This window comes from Egretta garzetta, unplaced genomic scaffold (assembly GCF_000687185.1).
Source record: "Egretta garzetta isolate BGI_Z169 unplaced genomic scaffold, ASM68718v1 scaffold394, whole genome shotgun sequence".
Lineage (NCBI taxonomy): Eukaryota > Metazoa > Chordata > Aves > Pelecaniformes > Ardeidae > Egretta > Egretta garzetta.
Genome location: NW_009259533.1, coordinates 552,839 through 570,735, shown reverse-complemented (window position 1 = coordinate 570,735; position 17,897 = coordinate 552,839). Strand labels below are relative to the sequence as shown.

The window sequence follows — 17,897 nt, the reverse complement described above, 5'->3', positions numbered from 1 at the left end:
GCTGCATAGCCCTAATAAAATCATTAAAGTATTACACATCAAAAAGCATGCACTTTGTCAGTATTTTGCAGACAGTGATCACTTCATATAAGCTTCTTGTCTAGACTGTGCTCTTACCTAGAAAGATTGGACTAGATGATCCTTGAAGTCCCTTCCAACCTAGGATTCTATGATTCTATATAGTATATATATATATTCACTAACATTGCTCAGATGTGACACTCAGGCTGTGGCCACGGGAATGCTCTGACATGGACCATCTTAATAGGATTCAAGAACAGGAGGGTCTGCATCCTTGTGGGTTCTCTGGTAGTGGTCTTGTAGTGTCCGGATGTCTGATTTTTCCAAGGGAATGGAAGGGTGTTATGAGAGAGAGCACTGAATAGTGCCGTATCACTTCTATCAGAAAAGGAGATTTATTTTCACATGCTGTACAGATGTAGAGCTGAGCCCTCTCTCTGTTGCAGGAAGAAAATCCCTACGTATTTCTGTAATGTGCACATTTAAAAAAAAAATAACAATGTCAGTGGGAGAAGGTAAGTGGAAGCCAAAATTTGAGCTTTTCCTCAAATCAGGAGAAATCAAAACATTCTGCAGTATGGACACATTCAAAAATCTCATCAGTGCTAAAAGCCCTGAAAACATTCTTCTTATAAGTCCTGCCTAGGCAAATTTTCCTGCTAGTGACTGGAAAAGGATTCAAAAATGCCACAGACTCATGGGCTACATCCCAGACACACTTAAAAAAGGGTAGTAAGCTAGGGCTGTAACTCAATGGAATATTGTTCTTGACCTTGCACCTGGAATGAGCCAAGGCCAAATGTCCAATGAGGAGATATACTCCTCACTGAGGTGAGTAGTGCAGGAACCCTGGTTTGGAGAGCACGGGTCACTGCTATGGTCAACCAGCCTCCACAGAAAGGGCATCAAGGACGCTTCATGCCGCTAAATGCTCAGTCTCAGGAGTTCAAGGTAGCCATCAAATGCTACTTGCAACTGCATGACCACCTTTCTTTTCTTGAGGTCACGATAAGACTGGGTCAGGTTGTCAAAAAACGCAAGAATTTTCTTTTTTTCCTAAAAAAAAAAATGCTAGCTTTACATTTTTTCTTATTAAATTTTGTTCTCAGGAAAAAAAAAAATCTGATGGTACACAGGGAAGCTTTATCCTCACAGTAACGTTAAAAGGGCATGCCTCTGGACCCAAGCCTCTATGTTAAGCTGGGCAAAGGCATCCTTCACCTCGACGTGTTGTGTCAGTGATGAATAAACATGGGCAAGACTGGTACGGGGAAGCGTATCACACTTCTCAGAGATCATTACAGGTTACAGGAATGCTTGCACTTCCAGCCTCTTTTTTGAGGGTCTTGGGAGGCAAACCAGACAGACCCACTCACAGGAATAGAGAATGGTTTTCCCTGTCTCTCAGAGGCAGTGATTCATCTGGGCATTTATGTTTATTTGCTTGAATTAAAAGATAGTTGCCTTCAGTGCCTAATGTTGGAGAAACCCCTCACTCCAAATCCTCTGGCTAAGGAGGCAGATGAATTCCTTGGGAGCTTGGAGTATTAAATCAGTTGATTTTTCTTGCAACGTATCAGTACTTAACAAGCTGTTTGTAGCCAAGCGTCACTGGAGAAAGGTGTCAGCGTTGCCTTCTGGCCCTAGCTCCTCACCCCAGCTCCATGCACCTTTTTTTCTTTTGCTCTCATTCCCTTCCCAATTAATCCAGGGTCAGTTGCATTCAGCAGACTCCACCTAGAGCTTCTTGCTGGCATTTACATTTCACTTGCCAGGACTTACAGTTCCAAGCACATAGCACACAAGAATTTGTGCTGGCTCTGGGAAGATCTTTGACCAAGATTTCTCACTGTTGGGCCACATATACACCCTACTCACACAGCCAAGGCTGTCTCACTGGCTAGAGCTGGCACTCCATTTGGGATGAACTCTCCCAAATTTACTTGCCACAGATACAGTCCTTATTCTGAACGACTCAGCTATCAAAGGGAGAGAAACCATTTCAGAAAAGGGAATAGCCCAACTTGACAGTAAGAACCCTGCCCTCATCTGGTGACCTTATAAGTCCTGTGCAAGGAAAAACTTCTTTACTCTAAGGGTGACAGAGCACTGGAACAGGCTGCCCAGGGAGGTTGTGGAGTCTCCTTCTCTGGAGATATTCAAAGCCCGCCTGGATGAAGTCCTGTGTAGCATGCTCTAGGAGAGCCTGCTTTAGCAGGGGGGTTGGACTAGATGATCTCCTGAGGTCCCTTCCAACCCTTGAGATTCTGTGATTCTGTGATAAGAGGCAGAAAGTCTGCATGAATTTGGAAAGGAGTCAGGCAATTTCATTTTCTTCTGTTTTAGCAGGATCCTGCAGCTAGGTAAGCAAATACTTTTGCAGTATACAGATGATGGTAGCTAAATGTCCTATGTGGCAGGACCACTATTCACCATGAACCCCTAGTCTCAAATATTCTACCTCCCCTTACCTACCTAACAGTCTCATTTTAGGCAGAGTGATAGCTACCTACTTAGTATGAAAGTAGAAAGTGTGGCATTTTTACAATTTAGATATCCACAAATACAATTGTTTTCCTAATAGCCAAGGCTATAAACCTACCAAATATTCACTCATTGCTCCCCAATCATCTTCCGAGTTAGAGGATGTTCAAGGAGAAACATGCATCAACCTTTGAAGGAAAGGGTCAAGTGGCAAAGGAAGAAGATTAAGCCATGATTTGCAGCCGGGGAAGCAGAAAACTGTGCTCCAAAGGTCTCACCTGAAGAGCTGACCCTCTGCTTGTTCCTGAACATAGAGATATATGCAGCACTGCCAGCTCTCGTGATTCATGGCATACTGCTTTCTGCTGGTGCAGCTCTCATGAGAGACAGGCAGAGATGCTTGTAGAGCATTCAAGGCTGCTTGCCTGCATCTGGCCATGAAATCAGAGGCAATGCAAAGGATACAGCAGTGTTAGGACAGAATGAAAGAATGAGAGGATTGAGGGGAAGACAGCTGTTGATCCTCCTCTGCTTGGCATCCTGCAACTGTTCTGTCCGGAGATGCAACAAACCAAATGGAAGAAATCAGGACAGACCTTCTGCTAGAGCATGGGGAGAGAAGATGAACCATGAGGGTGGAAGGAGGCAGCTGGAGGAATTCTAGGGCTGATGACAGGGGCAGAGAAGCATGGTTAAAATAAAAATAAGCTGCATTTATCTATCTGGACAATTAATGATAATTCCAAGATCAAAAATAGTTATTGCAATTAGTGTGTTATGCATCTATTTATGTAACTGCTCAGGAAAGAAGAAGATCATCTAGCTATGTTTTTTAAGTTCTCTGAAGAGTCAGGGAATTGATTCTTAAATAAAAAAAGAATAGTTTAGGAATGCATGCACAATAGCTGCTCTGCGTGGTTGATAGAAAGGCTTTCCTGGGTTAAGAATCTCCAGTGGTTACTGGGGTGGTTTATGCTACAAATAATTTTGTACATGTAAACATCTTTCCTGATTACATCAATCTCCACAGGCTTACTTTTTACTCTTACGTCCTCTCCAGTCACCTAAATTTAGTTCTAAACCTTCTGACTATTATTACTATTCCTATTTTTAATCATCAAGTTTGCAAAACAGAGTGTATGTGAATTAGGGCAGATCTGATACACGCACGTAAGGAATGGATTGGAGAGAGAGGGGGAGAGACTGCAACCCAGTCTGAGAGTTTAAATTGCATTGAGAAGGTCAGGCAAGTCCATCAGGCAAATTACAGCGTATAAAGCCAATATAAAGAAATACAAACCAAATTCTCCCCTTTGTTCACAGCCAAACCTCAGCAGGCACTGCAGTTATATACACGAAACCAGAGCCACATCCTAAGTACTTGATTTTTGCATGCAAGCTGCATTAAGAAGGGAAGAAGCTTTAATAAATTGTGCTACATTTGGAAAAGCCATTTTAATTCTCTAATTAGCATGCGTACAATGAAAACTAACTGTGCGTGTTTGTGTATACACATATCTAGAAGAGAGAGTTTAATGAACTGTATCTATTGCGAGTGAAACTGAAGTTCCATTTTCTCAGTGTTGTGCCGTCTGATGCTGTGATGTAGGTTGTAACACCAAAACACACTTTTCTGCCTATAAAAATATCTTTTTGCTCCTTCTCTCTCTCTTTTTCTCTTGGATTCATGGTCTTTGGTAAGGTGGGAGGGTGGGGAGGAAAAAGCTATGCAAGCATCCTATTCTGGGTTCACATTAAAAAAAAAATTAAAAACCCCAACAACAAAAAACCCAACAAACAAAATATAATAGCACATACACAACCACAGAAAACCCTCTTTCACTGTGGGCCATCATTTTCTGTTATCTACCTACCATTCTCTGCCACCTGAAACGAGCATGAGCAAAGCTTTATATGATCAATACACGTCCTTCCATCATTAATCACTGATGGAAAGGAACAAAATGAAGTAAGCCTGACGAAAAAGTGTCCAGCTATTAAAAAAGGACAGAAGAAAGGATGAGGATGGATGAGGAAAAAAAATGAAAAGGCTGGGACAAAGAGAGACCTGGAGCAATACAAAACAAACTCACAGTCCATCCTGCAGCTCTTGAGTATCATTTGAGGTCCCCAGAGATCGAAGGCTTCTTTCCAGAGAGGTCACTGTCAACAGCAGGGAAAGAAAAGATAAAGAAGCAGTACACTTTTTCAGAGAAAAAAAAAAAATAAATACGGGATTTTCATTCATTTGTTTGTCTTTTAATTTATTTTCTTTCAAGACAATGCAATGAAGTAGTGTTTGGGTTGGTAAGTCATGAGACAGAGTGGACAACCCAGAATGGATAAATTGAATCCCTTGGATGCAGAAATGGTGAATCCACTTGTCATGAGCCATGACATGACAGGGCATGACCTCTTGTAACAGCAAGGAAATCTCCATCCCATGGGCCTTGCACAGATCTCTGACTCTGCCAGCCCCAGACTTTCTAACTCCTCATATTACAGCAACTGAATGAAATTCCCACAGCTGGAGGCAGTTGTGCTTTCTGCCAGGAGATCTGAGCAGCACTCCTGGGAGCAGAAAAACACTGCTTCTCCTTCTCAGGAGGTCCATGCCTTGAGGCCCCACAGAACTGTACATGGAACATCTCCAGCTGGAGATGTGCCCTCAATGAAGAGGCAAGACATTGCATAATAACTTTTCATTGCACCGAACAGCGATTACGAGGCAGAACACTGTTGTCCATTCTGATATCTTCTATCTCATTGTTCAAGACTTTAATACTCCAAATCTTGTCTACATTTTGGCTCAGATGAAATGGGGTGCTTTGCTGTGATTATCTCCTGTGTTTGAGCCAAAGAGCTTCTTGGGTGTTTCCATCAGGGGAGGAGAATACTCTCTCCTAAGAGCAGCTGGAAGCTGGAAACAAGGTTTGTTTTGCGATACACAGTGACTTCAGATTTAAGGAATATATATGTGTATGTGTACATGTGTATAAAAAAGTGGCAGAAATCTAGGAGTACCATTGCCTTTTTACACCCTTGAATGTTCGCTGTCTCAAATTCACTCTCAAATTAACAGCAGGTCACTATTTTTGGACTTAGCGTATCAAGTATGCAAAGTTCTTCAAGATCTTCCACTATGAAAGACGCCAAATAAATGACATTCTTAATATTTACATGTGGGATTTTCTCAGAATGCATCTAGTTGTAAAAACTCATAACTCGTTATCAGTCACACTTCAATATTTAGGGAAGGAAAAAAGAACAGATTAGAAACATGTCTCAATTATTTCCATAGAAATTTAAGAAATCCTCTGTTTTAATGATTCTGCAGGCTTGGACTCAGCCTGTAACTTTGAACAACTCACTTTAATACTTTTCCACTGACAGGCAAAATCCCCTCTTCTCTTTTGGGCTTCTCTGGGTAAACGCTAAAAGTCACCAAACAGCATAAAAAGTAACTAATGTGCCTGGACAACATGAGTATTCAAAAAAATCTTCAATACCACCATGTGTTTTCACCCCACTTGCTAGATCTCAATACCAGAATTTAGGGTAGAGTTCGGCGATTCAGTAAGATAAAGCCTCGAGGAACTGTCTATAACTGAGCTAATAATTATTATCCTTTGCTGGATAGACAATGTTTCAAAGAATAAATTGAGAGTTTTCACTAATAAGCATTTGCTTCTCTAGGAGAAGAGCACTGATCCTTCAGAGATCTCACAGATATTATCATTCCCTCTCTTCCCCCCTCTGCAACCCTAACCAATCAATCTCCCATGCATTCTATATACTGTCTGTTTCAAAAACAAAATTTGGCATCATGTAAAAATACTTCTGGGCCCATCAACCCTTCAGGACAGAGCAGAGCGTGGTCCCTGGAGAATGGACAGCAAGTCAAGGTAGAGAAAGCACTTGTGCAGACATTGAATTTCTAAGAATGTGTTATGCCATGTGTGTGACTCTAGAAGGGAAAATAGCAGCTACAGCATCCAGGCACCTTTCTAACCTCAGCTGTAAAATCAGGACAATTCAAAATTAAAGCTACTTTGCCAGCATCTTCCTACAAATGAAGATGAGCTTGATGGAAAAAACAGATCCAATATGCCGGTGGTTCTCTGCAAAGACAGTGCAGACCTTCACTATTGCTTGCTTTGGAGAAGAACGGAGTAGGACATTTTCCTATTGCACAAAACCGTTCAAGACTTCACATGCTATTTCACATTGAGGCAAATCAAAGAGCTTTCATGTTTGTTAAATATTTTGGAAAAGACCCATATATGTAAAAGAACCTGAGACAGGAATGCAAGAGAAGAGCAAAATGCTTGTCAGGTGAGAAAGTGACTCTGATTTAAGTGCCTATCCTAAAATTTTATCTAATATTTTAATTTGAGCATAATATTTAAACACTTAGATAAAGGTCAGCTATTCCAAAAGGACAAGATATATACTCTGGAAGAGCCAAAAGTTGTCATTTGATATGGGTCTTATTTGGGAAATAGCAGAAATGAGACTCAAACTTGAGTCTCCTGGATCTCGGGATGGGACAGGAGGGGCAGGGACTGAGCTATTTTGGGATGGATCTAACTTGATTTGGCCAAAAATCTCTCTATCAAAATCTGGGTAGTTTCTGTGCTGGATATGGACAATCCGTCCCAGTTTACCAGTTCTGACCATGCAAGCAGTAACTCTATCTAAGGAGCAACACGTCAAGCTGTGCTGGAGCGATGCTGAGAAGCCAGTGTTAAAACAGACATCTTACTTTAAAAGGCATGTACACTTAATTTTTAAAAGGCATACACTAGTCCTCCAGGATGAGGCACATTCAGGTGCAATCACTGCTGTTGGAGCTGCACTGATTTACATAAACTGAGAGTTCGGCACCAGTTGCCTATACCATTGCAATCCTTAAAATCAATGGGGGGATAAGAAACCTTCCTGAGATGGCAATGAAGACTATATCACACCTTGGGGGATGCTGAAAAATTCTTTGCTCAGCCTCTCAGATCAAGGTAATGGGGCTGTGCGTGGCACCAACCTGTCACGGGGAGTCATTAATGAGCAAGTAACGGGAATTAGAGAGGGAACAGACCTATTAGAGCGCTCAGGTTCTCCATCTGGCCAGAACAGGTCTGATTCCTCCAGTATATCCTCCACTGATCAGCCCTCTAGACATGATGCACCAAACCAACCTCTTTTACGAGTGTTATTTATTTTACTTATTTCTAAGGCATTTACTGAGAGGCAGCTAAAAGCTGTACTTTGAAAGAAATGCAAAACCTTCATAAAAATAAGTAGGAAAAAAAAGGCATCAATAGAAAAATTCAACCAGTACTTGAGCTTATTATTGTGTTGGGGTTTTTTTTTCCCCTGAAAGGAAAAAAGCACAAAACCAAAAAAACCCATAAAACTCACATAAGTCAAAGCACTATCGGACAAACTTCCCTGGGCTTAACAGGGACAGCCCCCAAAGAATGAGAGAGAAAGAAAGCGGAATAAAAGTTTTCTCTACCCCTTGACATTTCTGTAAGAGATGGGATTAAAAAAAGAAGTCTGTAAGCTCATAACCTGGCCAGAGAGTGATCCAGTAGCACATAAACAGAACCAAGTGTCCTGGCTAAGATTTTTATTCAACACATGAGGAAGATTTCTGTTTTCATAGCAGAAAAAGGGAGCATGAGGAATTTATGCATGAAATCAGAGCCAGAGCCACAAAGATATCCCTTGGTCAGGAGGCAAATCCTGAACGGCCCAAGAACTAAAATCACCCCAAAGGCTCAGACTTCTGCAAAAGGAGTAAGGAGAGCGAAGAGGGACAAAGTATGCAACTTTTTTTTACTTTTGTGGTGTTACTCAATAAAAATCAACGATGCTTTAAAATCCCAATACAAAGTTGACTTCTTGTTTCATTAAAAATAGTCATTCTCCAAAGACAGAAAAAGAAAAATGTAGCTGAGACTGCCCACAACCTGGCATTTCAGGAATTCAAACAACAGAGGTATAGCATGGGGAGCTCATGAGACCTTTAGCATCCCAAGGGGGAAAAGAGCATTTCAGGTGCATGTTTTGGTTTCCAAACGCAATGGGGAACCTGGAAAACCCCAAAGAGGAAAAGAAGGAAAAGGGGAGCTGTGACTGGATTTATGCAACCCTGAAGGACATTCAACACACCATGCTCAGTGCAACAGGAGTTCCAACCATCATCTGGTGGACATCTGCAATGCAACCGCTTGTTCCTTGCTCAGCCACTTGTGTGGTGGTACACAAACAACAGGATTGACTTCTGCTACATGCTCTGAGAGGGAGTGTGCTGGGTTTCCTGAAGAGACCATATGGTACAGCTGTACAGGGCAGAGGGGATCATGGGCCTCATTTCCCATTTTATAACCCTGCCAAATTCTTTAGCTAATGTGGATTCGCTCTGCCAAATCCTAGCAGTACACTCAGCATGCCTCTCCTGAAAAGCTGTACCCACTTTTGGGGAAAAGGCTATGAAGAAGCCACGCACAAACTGAATGAAACTGACTTCAGCAGACAAAAATAATAAGGGTGGTGAACAGAGCAACAACAGTGGAGTATCTTATGGGAATTTCTTCAACCTAAAAGCACTTTAAAAAGTATTATAAATTCATAGATTCATAGATTTTAAAGGCCAGAGAGAGCAATTCTGATTATCCAATCTGATTTCCTACCATAAAATTTTGTCCCATCACTCCTACATCAAGACCGCAGACTGTAGCTGGACTAAAGTATATCTTATAAAAAGACATTAAAATTTTGATTTAAAGGTTCGAAGCAATGCCAAATCCATCACGTCCCCTCAATAAGCAGTTCTAATGGCTAGTTATCCTCATAGGGGAAGATTGAATTTGTCCAGCTTTGACTCCTATCTCCTGATCTCGTTATGTGCAAGAATGTTAGATTAATGAGCCCTATGCTATCTATTTGATGTCTTTCTTCACAGAGAGGTACTTACTCACCATGATCAAGTCCTCTTAGAAGTCTCAAACAGAAGTTCGGATAGCATGCATTTTAAAGTCTGATTTGCAGACTTCAAATAGTTATCATAGCTCTTCTCTGTACCCTCTCCAATTTTGCAAAATAGTTTTAAGTACAGGCACTGTCATTACCTGCTTCACAGAGCACTCAGTACAGGCAACTCTCAAAAGAAAGCATATCATCGCACGCTCTATACCATCTCAAGAGGAGAAACAAAGACCACCAGAAATTGCTCAAAACCTAATTGAACGGATTAATTCAATACTAATAAAGAATAAGAACAGAAATCAGATCATGGCATTTCAAAAAAAAAGATGCACCACTCATCTTAAGGGTGTCTCAGGACAAACTCCACTACAGGAGGAGCTGTGATTACAGCACAGAGACATATCAAGTCAGCCCTAACCTGGCTAGTTTGGGTATTAATAGCACACACAGACTCACGAGCAGGTTGCAAAACTTCACACTGAGCCCTTGGTTTGGTAGCAGAAGTGCTACTACCATTCACCACTACCACTGTCAAGGTAAAACTATTAGTGCTGGAGCAAACAAGACTGATGCGAATACGGGCATTTCTGTGTATTATAATATGCTTATACACCCATCTGTAAGCAAAGTACCAGTGATCACAGCTGGGAGGTTCAAGCTGCCACAGTCACCAAAAGCCCAGGTCACAGCACTTGAGTTTTTTCAAGGAAAAGCTCAGGAAAAAAGGCCTGGGGGTCCTGGTGGACACCAGGTTGAACATAAGCCAGCAATGTGTCCTTGTCACAAAGAAGGTGAATGGTATCCTGGGCTGCATTAGGCAAAGCATTGCCAGCAGGTCAAGGGAGGTGATCCTTCCCCTCTACTCAACACTGGTAAATCCACACCTGGAACACCGGGTCCAGTTTTGGGCTCCCAGTACAAGAGAGACATGGACATACTGCAGAGAGTCCAGCAAAGGGCCACAAAGATGATTAGGGAGCATCTCTCCTATGAGAAAAGGCTGAGAGAGCTGAAACTGTTCAGATGGAGAAGAGAAGGCTCAGGGGGGGATCTTAATGTATATAAATACCTGAAGGGAGGGAGCAAGAAGATGGAGACGGGCTCTTTTCAGCAATGCACAGTGACAGTACCAGAGGCAATGGGCACAAACTGAAATGTGGAAGGTTCCCTCTGAACAACAGGAAAGACTTTTACTGTGAGAGTGACTGAGCACTGGCACAGGCTGCCCAGGGAGGTGGTGGAGTCTCCATCCTTGGAGATACTCAAACATCGTCTGGACACGGTCCTGGGCAACCAGCTCTAAGTGGCCCTGCATGAGCAAAGGAGTTGGACAAGATGACCTCCAGATGTCCCTTTTAAATTCAACTATTCTCTGATTCTTTTAATTTCATAGAACCATAGAATCATAGAATCATAGAATGTTTTGGGTTGGAAGGGACCCCTAGAGGTCATCTAGTCCAACCCCCCTGCAGTGAGCAGGGACACCGCTAACTAGATCAGGTTGCTGAGAGCCCGGTCCAACCTGGTCTTGAATTTTTCCAGGGATGGGACCTCCACTACCTCTCTGGGCAACCCATTCCAGTGTTTCACTACTCTAATTTCTCCACTTCCTGCAGCACATGGCTGTCCTTCACCGCAAGCACCATCAATCCCATCACTGTTCTCCAGCATCCCAGTGCACAAATATCACTGGCAGCCCAAAGGTGACTTTCAATGCCTGAATTTCTTGGATTCTGCTCTCTGAAGAAAGCTGTCAAACTCATGGTATCCAAGTAGTTTGCCAAAAAACTATGAATAACAAGTGTTTTAAACAACTGTATAATGCATCTATCAGTTACTCCTCTGAAAAATAACAAAAATAAAGAAACATGAAGTGTGTACTTCCCATTTTGCTTTTGACCAATTCAGAATCATCGTGTATGTGCTGTAGCTGAGAAGTCTGACAAACTACTGAAGAGTCACGGACTCATGCAGGTTGAAGGGGATCTCTGGAGGCCTCTAGTCCAACCTTCTGCTCAGAAAAGGTCCACTTAAGAGCAAGTCATTCAGTGTCTTGTCTGGCTCTGAATATCTTGAAGGACGGATATCTCACAGCCTCCCTGGGCTCCTATTTCACTGGTCGACCACCCTGATGGTCAGAACCTTTTGCCTCATATTGAATTGGAACATCCTATGTTTCAGATGCTTTTTGCCTCTCACCCTCCCACCAGGCAGGTTATGGCTCCACCTACTCTACAGTCTTCCATGAGGTGATTACAGAAAATAATATGATTTCTGTTAATTCATATTCAATGTGTGGTTGACCAGTACCCCCAGGTCTTTTCTTAAAAATAGCTTTATAGCCAGCCACCACTCATCCTGCCCTGTTCTGTATGGTTATTCCATCCCAAGGCACAAAGGAAAGTGTGAATAACTATTTTCCTTCTGATTTTACAGCAAGCTTGGCACTTGAGCAACTTCATGGAGCCTACCCAGAGCCTACGTTTGTTTCAGGACTTCACCTTCTGGGATAGTGGAGAGCAGCAATGAGGCTCACAGTGCTTGGGGCAAGGTACATTGTCCTGTTTTCAGCTGGGATATAGTGAATTTTCTTCCTAGTAGCTGGCATAGTGCTGTGTTTTGGATTTAGCACTAGAATAATGTTGAGAACACACTGATGGTTTAGTTGTTGCTGAGCAGGGCTTACACCAGTCAAGGACTTTTCAGCTCCCCCTGCTCTGCCAGGGGCACAAGGAGCTGGGAGGGGGCACAGCCATGACAGCTGACCCCAACTGGCCCAAGGGCTATCCCAGACCATATGACATCATGCTCAGTATATAAACTGGGGGGAGTTGGCTGGGGGCAGTGATCGCTGCTCAGGGACTGGCTGGGCGTTAGTCGGTGGGTGATGAGTGGTTGCATCACTTGTTTTTCCTAGGTTTTGTTTCTCACTCTTTTTCTTGGTTTTTTCATTTTCATTACTACTACTAGGCCAGGTTGGACGGGGCTCTGAGCAACCTGATCTAGTTAGCGGTGTCCCTGCTCACTGTAGGGGGGTTGGACTAGATGACCTCTAGGGGTCCCTTCCAACCCAAAACATTCTATGATTCTATGATTCTTCTACTACTACCACTACTACTACTACTACTGCTACTACTACTACTACTACTACTACTACTATTATTATATTCTATTTCAATTATTAAACGTCAATTCTTAAACTGTTCTTATCTCAACCCATGAGTTTTCTTCCTTTTGCTCTTCAGATTCTCTCCCCCATCCCACTGAGGGGGAGGGTGAGTGAGTGGCTGTGTGGTGCTTCTTGACAGCTGGGGCTAAACCACAACATACATCCATGTTGCAGGAGGTCTTGAACTCAAGTTGACGATTGTCAAAAGTAAACTCAAACCTACCAATGCCTTCTAGTCATAGAAAAATTGGTGCTTGAATTTTCCTGGCAGATGGAGCATACACAATTCCTCTAAAGAGATGATTACATTTTAGAAGTTTTCTTCCCATCCTTCTTCTAGCAAGGATTCATTGCTACAAGGACTGGGGCCTTAACCCTGAGACATCTGGGGAAATAATTACAGAACTAAGGAGGCACTAAGATCCTTTCTTTACATCTAGGCCAACCTCTCTGTCACCCAGTCTCCATAGACACAGACCAGACCAGGCAGAGAAGATGTCCGGGTGATTCAGAAGAAATTTCAAGGTCCGCTGTAAGATCAGCACCCAATTAATTTTAGAACCTTCTCTGACACTAGTGAATTTTAGAACTGGGATACCATGACATTGATAACCATTCAGCAATGTTAGCTTATATCTATCTGCAAAATACATCCCTCCAGCCCAACCCAACAAAACTGATGAGCCAGAGCATGTCTCCAAAGGAGGGAAGCACTCTGCATCTGTAGGGCCCAGGGAGACATGATTAGGAATAGGATCCCCGCTCAATCTACAGAGTGAAGAATAACAGAAGAGTTTTGGTGTTGGTGTTTTTATAAGGGCGTTAGATGTTTTGCGAGCTCATATGACAGGCTCTGAACGCAGTAGTGCTGCAACACATTAGAAAATGAGTCTGGCTTGTTCCACCTTTCTGCGCTCTAACTCCCTATTGTAACAGATGACACAATTAAAAATAGAAAAGGATGTGGTCTTAGCAAGGATTAGAATATATCTGTGCCTGTTTAATGGAACATATGGTAGAATATTTTTACATCTTATAAAGAACTGTGTATTAGACATGTGCTCGTGCTTGTGAGATGCAGCAGCAGAAAAACTGCATTAATATTTGCTCCCTGATAACAGGAGCTGCCATACACCGTGTACACGCACACGAGTCATCAGCAGGACAGCACACAATTGACTAGGAAACCTTTCATTATACGCACCATTGGAGTTAATTCGGAAGACATTGGCTGAAGTCTCCTGAAAAAGTTCCTGTAGTTCACTGGGATCAATCTGGGTGGCTGTGAAGACAAAAAGAAAGAAGATACATTAATACTGGAGACCACTGATCACTTTGAAAAGGGCTCACCTCCCAGCTGATCCTTTGAAGGCAGATGTAGGTTCCTCCTCTCTGCAGAAATTTAGCCCAAGTAGGTGGTCTGATGTAGCCTTACACAGTGCAACTTGCACTGGACAGGCAAATACCTACTCCAGCACCATCAGGACAGTAAAGATGTTGCTGCAACACAGTGGATATGGCCCGTGTGGACTGAGAAAGAATGTGTATGAATTATTAGCAATCAGAATATAAATTATTTCTGCTCATTTATTAAGTGGGACTATCAGAGCCATGAATGAACGAGAAATCGCAAGCACAGAAGTATGGTTAGCCATTGCTTTGCAGAGCAGGAGGGCACACAAGCAGGTCCTGCCTCCCTAAAAGGGGAGAATGCAGAGAGCAGAATGCAACTGCTCCATGGGCTCAAAGCTTTTGGGGCAGGAGGGAGATGGGAGCCCAGATGGGTCCTCCACACATTCATCTTCAATCCCCAAAGAGAGGCTCTCCTTCCTATTTCTTCCTGAAAGGCCAGCTGCAAGGGTCAATGTCTCAATGCCAGGAATTGCTATTGACACAGCCCAGATGACTTCTCTCAGCTTCATTCCCAAGGTCCCACTTTGTCCAAGGTACCCAAATCTGCCCTACAAGGAAAACACTGAAGTGCAAGTTTGAATATTTGGGGGTTTGAGGTTTAGAGGTGGGGTTTTTTTTTGTTAGCTTCATTTCTCAACTTTAAACCCCCTGAAACAATCCTGAGATCCTCCAGAGCTTCATCATCCCCAGAGAAGGAGCAACATGAAATTGGATTGGCCTATATTACAGAGAAAGAATACATCACTTACATAAGATTTAAACAGGCATTTAGTTTTTGATTGGTATTAGTCACCAGAGAAACAGTCATTTATACCTATGTCTTTGGCACCAGCTTTATGGCAGCAGCTTTGCAGTAGATTTTCCCATGGTTTAGCCCTATTCTGCATCCCACCTGGGCCAGTTTTTGCAGATTTCCCAGAATCTGCTCTACCTGAAGCTTTGGTCAAGTCCAAAAGCACCGCAGGGCTTGCCCATCCGACCCATTACAGCCCATTCAAACAGCCACTATTAGCAAGCTGCTCCTCTGAGCTGAAGCATAGCAGGAACCTGAATGGGAGCTACGACTCATGTTTACAAGTCAGCAGATTGTAACTACAACATATTCTGCATCCCTTAACCAGATTGCTCTAAGCTGTTAAAACACCATGTGCCCAACCTCCATTTGGAAGAGCAGAAAGTCATCAATGGAGCACGGCAAAACCCATGAATATTGAACAAAATGAGAAGCCCATTTGATGCACTGCTCAGGTTAGTCCTGAGGATGCATCTCCCCGTGCTTGAGGACAAGCTTCACATCCAAACATTGCAAACAGGGGACTTTTCACTGCTTCTCACCCACAGCAACACTCACATGAGACGACTCAGCCCTGTACCAGCGGTAAATAAAGTCTTGGATCAGTCTGTCCATTTGACACAAATCTGAGGCATTAAATGGTGTTTAATCCAAAGGCACAGGGGCTCATTGCTAGAGATTTTCCCACTCTTCTCTTCCTGCAGTTCCTCCTAAATCAGCTGTCCCAGACACTCCTTCCCTCTGCTTTATATATGAGGCTATATAACACAAGAAATTAGCTTGGGCTTACATGTCCCCCAGGAATTTCTCTTGTTACTAACAAGATCCAGCTTCCATTAAATCACTGACAGAAGAGCAGCACAGGGTAAGATTTTCAGATCTTTACAGACTGCACTGACCCCAGTTTCGGGAGGTTTTTCTTCCATTTTTAGTGTGTCAACACACTGTGGGTTAGTAATACAGGAGGATGGGCAGCCAGAACATGGCTTCAGCTTGGCTAAATTTCCAGTTGCATGTGCTGAGAGGACTGGTCCTCACATTTTGTGATAGACTTTTTTTGGATCTCTGGGGTGTTTTGTGGGGGAGAGAAGGGATTATTTACCCTATTTAATTCCATGCTTTCCTTAGAAACACTGAATTTGCCCCAACAGACTTTTAGCCTGGCCCAGTGATTCTGAGTCCATGTGCACTTAGGTACTTTGCTGAATGAAGCCTCAGATGAACCATGATGCAACCAAAACAAGGGCTGGAAACTCCTTCAAGTTCTCAACTATAAGCACCCAGCTAGGAAGAGTACTGCATTCAACCCCCCAAATACTATGGCCTGCAGACTTCAATGTGTTCCCACATGGGGACACTCCTCCACATTCACAGCATCCAGCAGGTACCTCTGGGGAGTCATTTAAAATGCCAAACTCACCCCAAAAGCAAAGATGAAATATCCCAAATGTTTCAAAAGGCAGGATAAGCACCAATTTCATTGCACAAAATGTGCACGCCTGCATTTCAGAGTCCCTGCAACACCATAAGAAAGAAACACTGAGCAACACTGCGTGTCCAAAGTTGGTCCACAAAGTTAAAAACTACCCAGAAATTCAGGTGCTAATCTGGGAGGGTGGGATTTATCCAACCAATTTGCTCACCCTGTACTGCATTTCCCTAATGGAAAAGAGGCAAAACACAATAGGACAACATGCAAGGATCATTCTCTGAAGACATGTAAATACGTAACCTTTTAAGCCTCAGCATACTTATTTTAGCCAAATGTAAGAGGACTGTGAGATGATGAACTCCCCCTCGAAGGCTTGAAATCTCAATTCATAAATATCTAACAGAGCACCACGACAACACCACACCTCAGACAGCTGCAAATTAAATGAAAAAAACAAAGGCAGATGTAACCTTTGGCCAGAATTTCCAAACAATTATTTTGAAAATGCAATGCTCGGAGAATGGCTTATCTGAGAAAACTGCACTGATTCTGGCTTGCAATTTCCTGCCCCTGGACTTTTATTTCATGTTACAGCATGCCGCCTGTCCTGGTTTTATTTTATTTTTGGTTTAGAAAAGAAAAGAAAAGAAAATAGTAGCAAGGAGCTTGTTGTAACTGCTCCAATTTCAAGCTTCTACACATCAATCAGAAATGTTGTAACTATTCATGGAGGATTCAGCAGTTCAAGCAGACAAGCAAAACAATTTAAAAACAGCAGCAGAAAGCAAAGCAAAAAAGCATCTGTACTGCCAAGCTAAGTGAAGACGTACCAAAAGAAAGTGAATGTGAAGTACATTGGCATCTAATAAAAAATTAAATGCCTTTGACTACATAAAGTGAGTGCTAAAATACAGTGATTCCCCAAGAAGGAATATGAGGTTGCCGGTATCCAGTAAATGCTTTGCATGCCCCACCGCTAATGGAGTTCAGGGCCACAGCTGGGGAAAGGTGACTTTTACTCACACTGTGGGTCCTGAAAGCTGTGAAGGGATTTTAGTGGATACATTACAGAATCCTATGTGGAAAATCACTTCTCCTCTGCTTCCTTAACTGGATATTTCCAAAAACACTTTTACAGTTTCCAACTATTTTCCCCATTTTCTCCCCAGCAGAATCCCCTTGGCAGGAGACAGGACAACCCAGCTTCCTCTGCTATCAGCTCAACCTTCTCCCCACCCAATAAATAGTGATGATCCCACCGCTGCCATTGCATTCTTTAGGGTGGTGAAACACTGGAATGGGTTGCCCAGAGAGGTGGTGGAAGGCCCATCCCTGGGAACATTCCAGGCCAGGTTGGAGGGGGCTCTGAGCAACCTGATCTGCTTAAAGGTGTTCCTGCTCCCTGCAGGGAGGTTGGACTAGATGACCTCTAGGGGTCCCTTCCAACCCAAACCATTCTATGATTCTATGATCTGTTATATTTATTGCAATTGCTAAAGCAGCAGCAATCAACACTGGCGTTTCTGGTATTTTCCTACTGTTTCTTAATTTTTCTGACTTTAACCTGAAAAGCTACAGGTGGGTGCAGCAAATGG

The 17,897-nt window shown here is 42.9% G+C and overlaps 1 protein-coding gene across 1 annotated transcript in view; it reads right to left on the bottom strand.

Annotated features, from left to right (window-relative positions):
- The window catches only part of TSNARE1 (t-SNARE domain containing 1), a 329,654-nt gene that overhangs the window by 257,539 nt on the left and 54,218 nt on the right, over positions 1-17,897 (bottom strand). Inside the window, exons 2-3 of the mRNA XM_009637630.1 lie at positions 13,869-13,946; positions 4,599-4,668 (exon numbers count right to left, since the gene is read on the bottom strand). Coding sequence (XP_009635925.1) covers positions 4,599-4,668; positions 13,869-13,946 — 148 coding nt within the window. The remainder of the gene's footprint in view (positions 1-4,598; positions 4,669-13,868; positions 13,947-17,897) is intronic.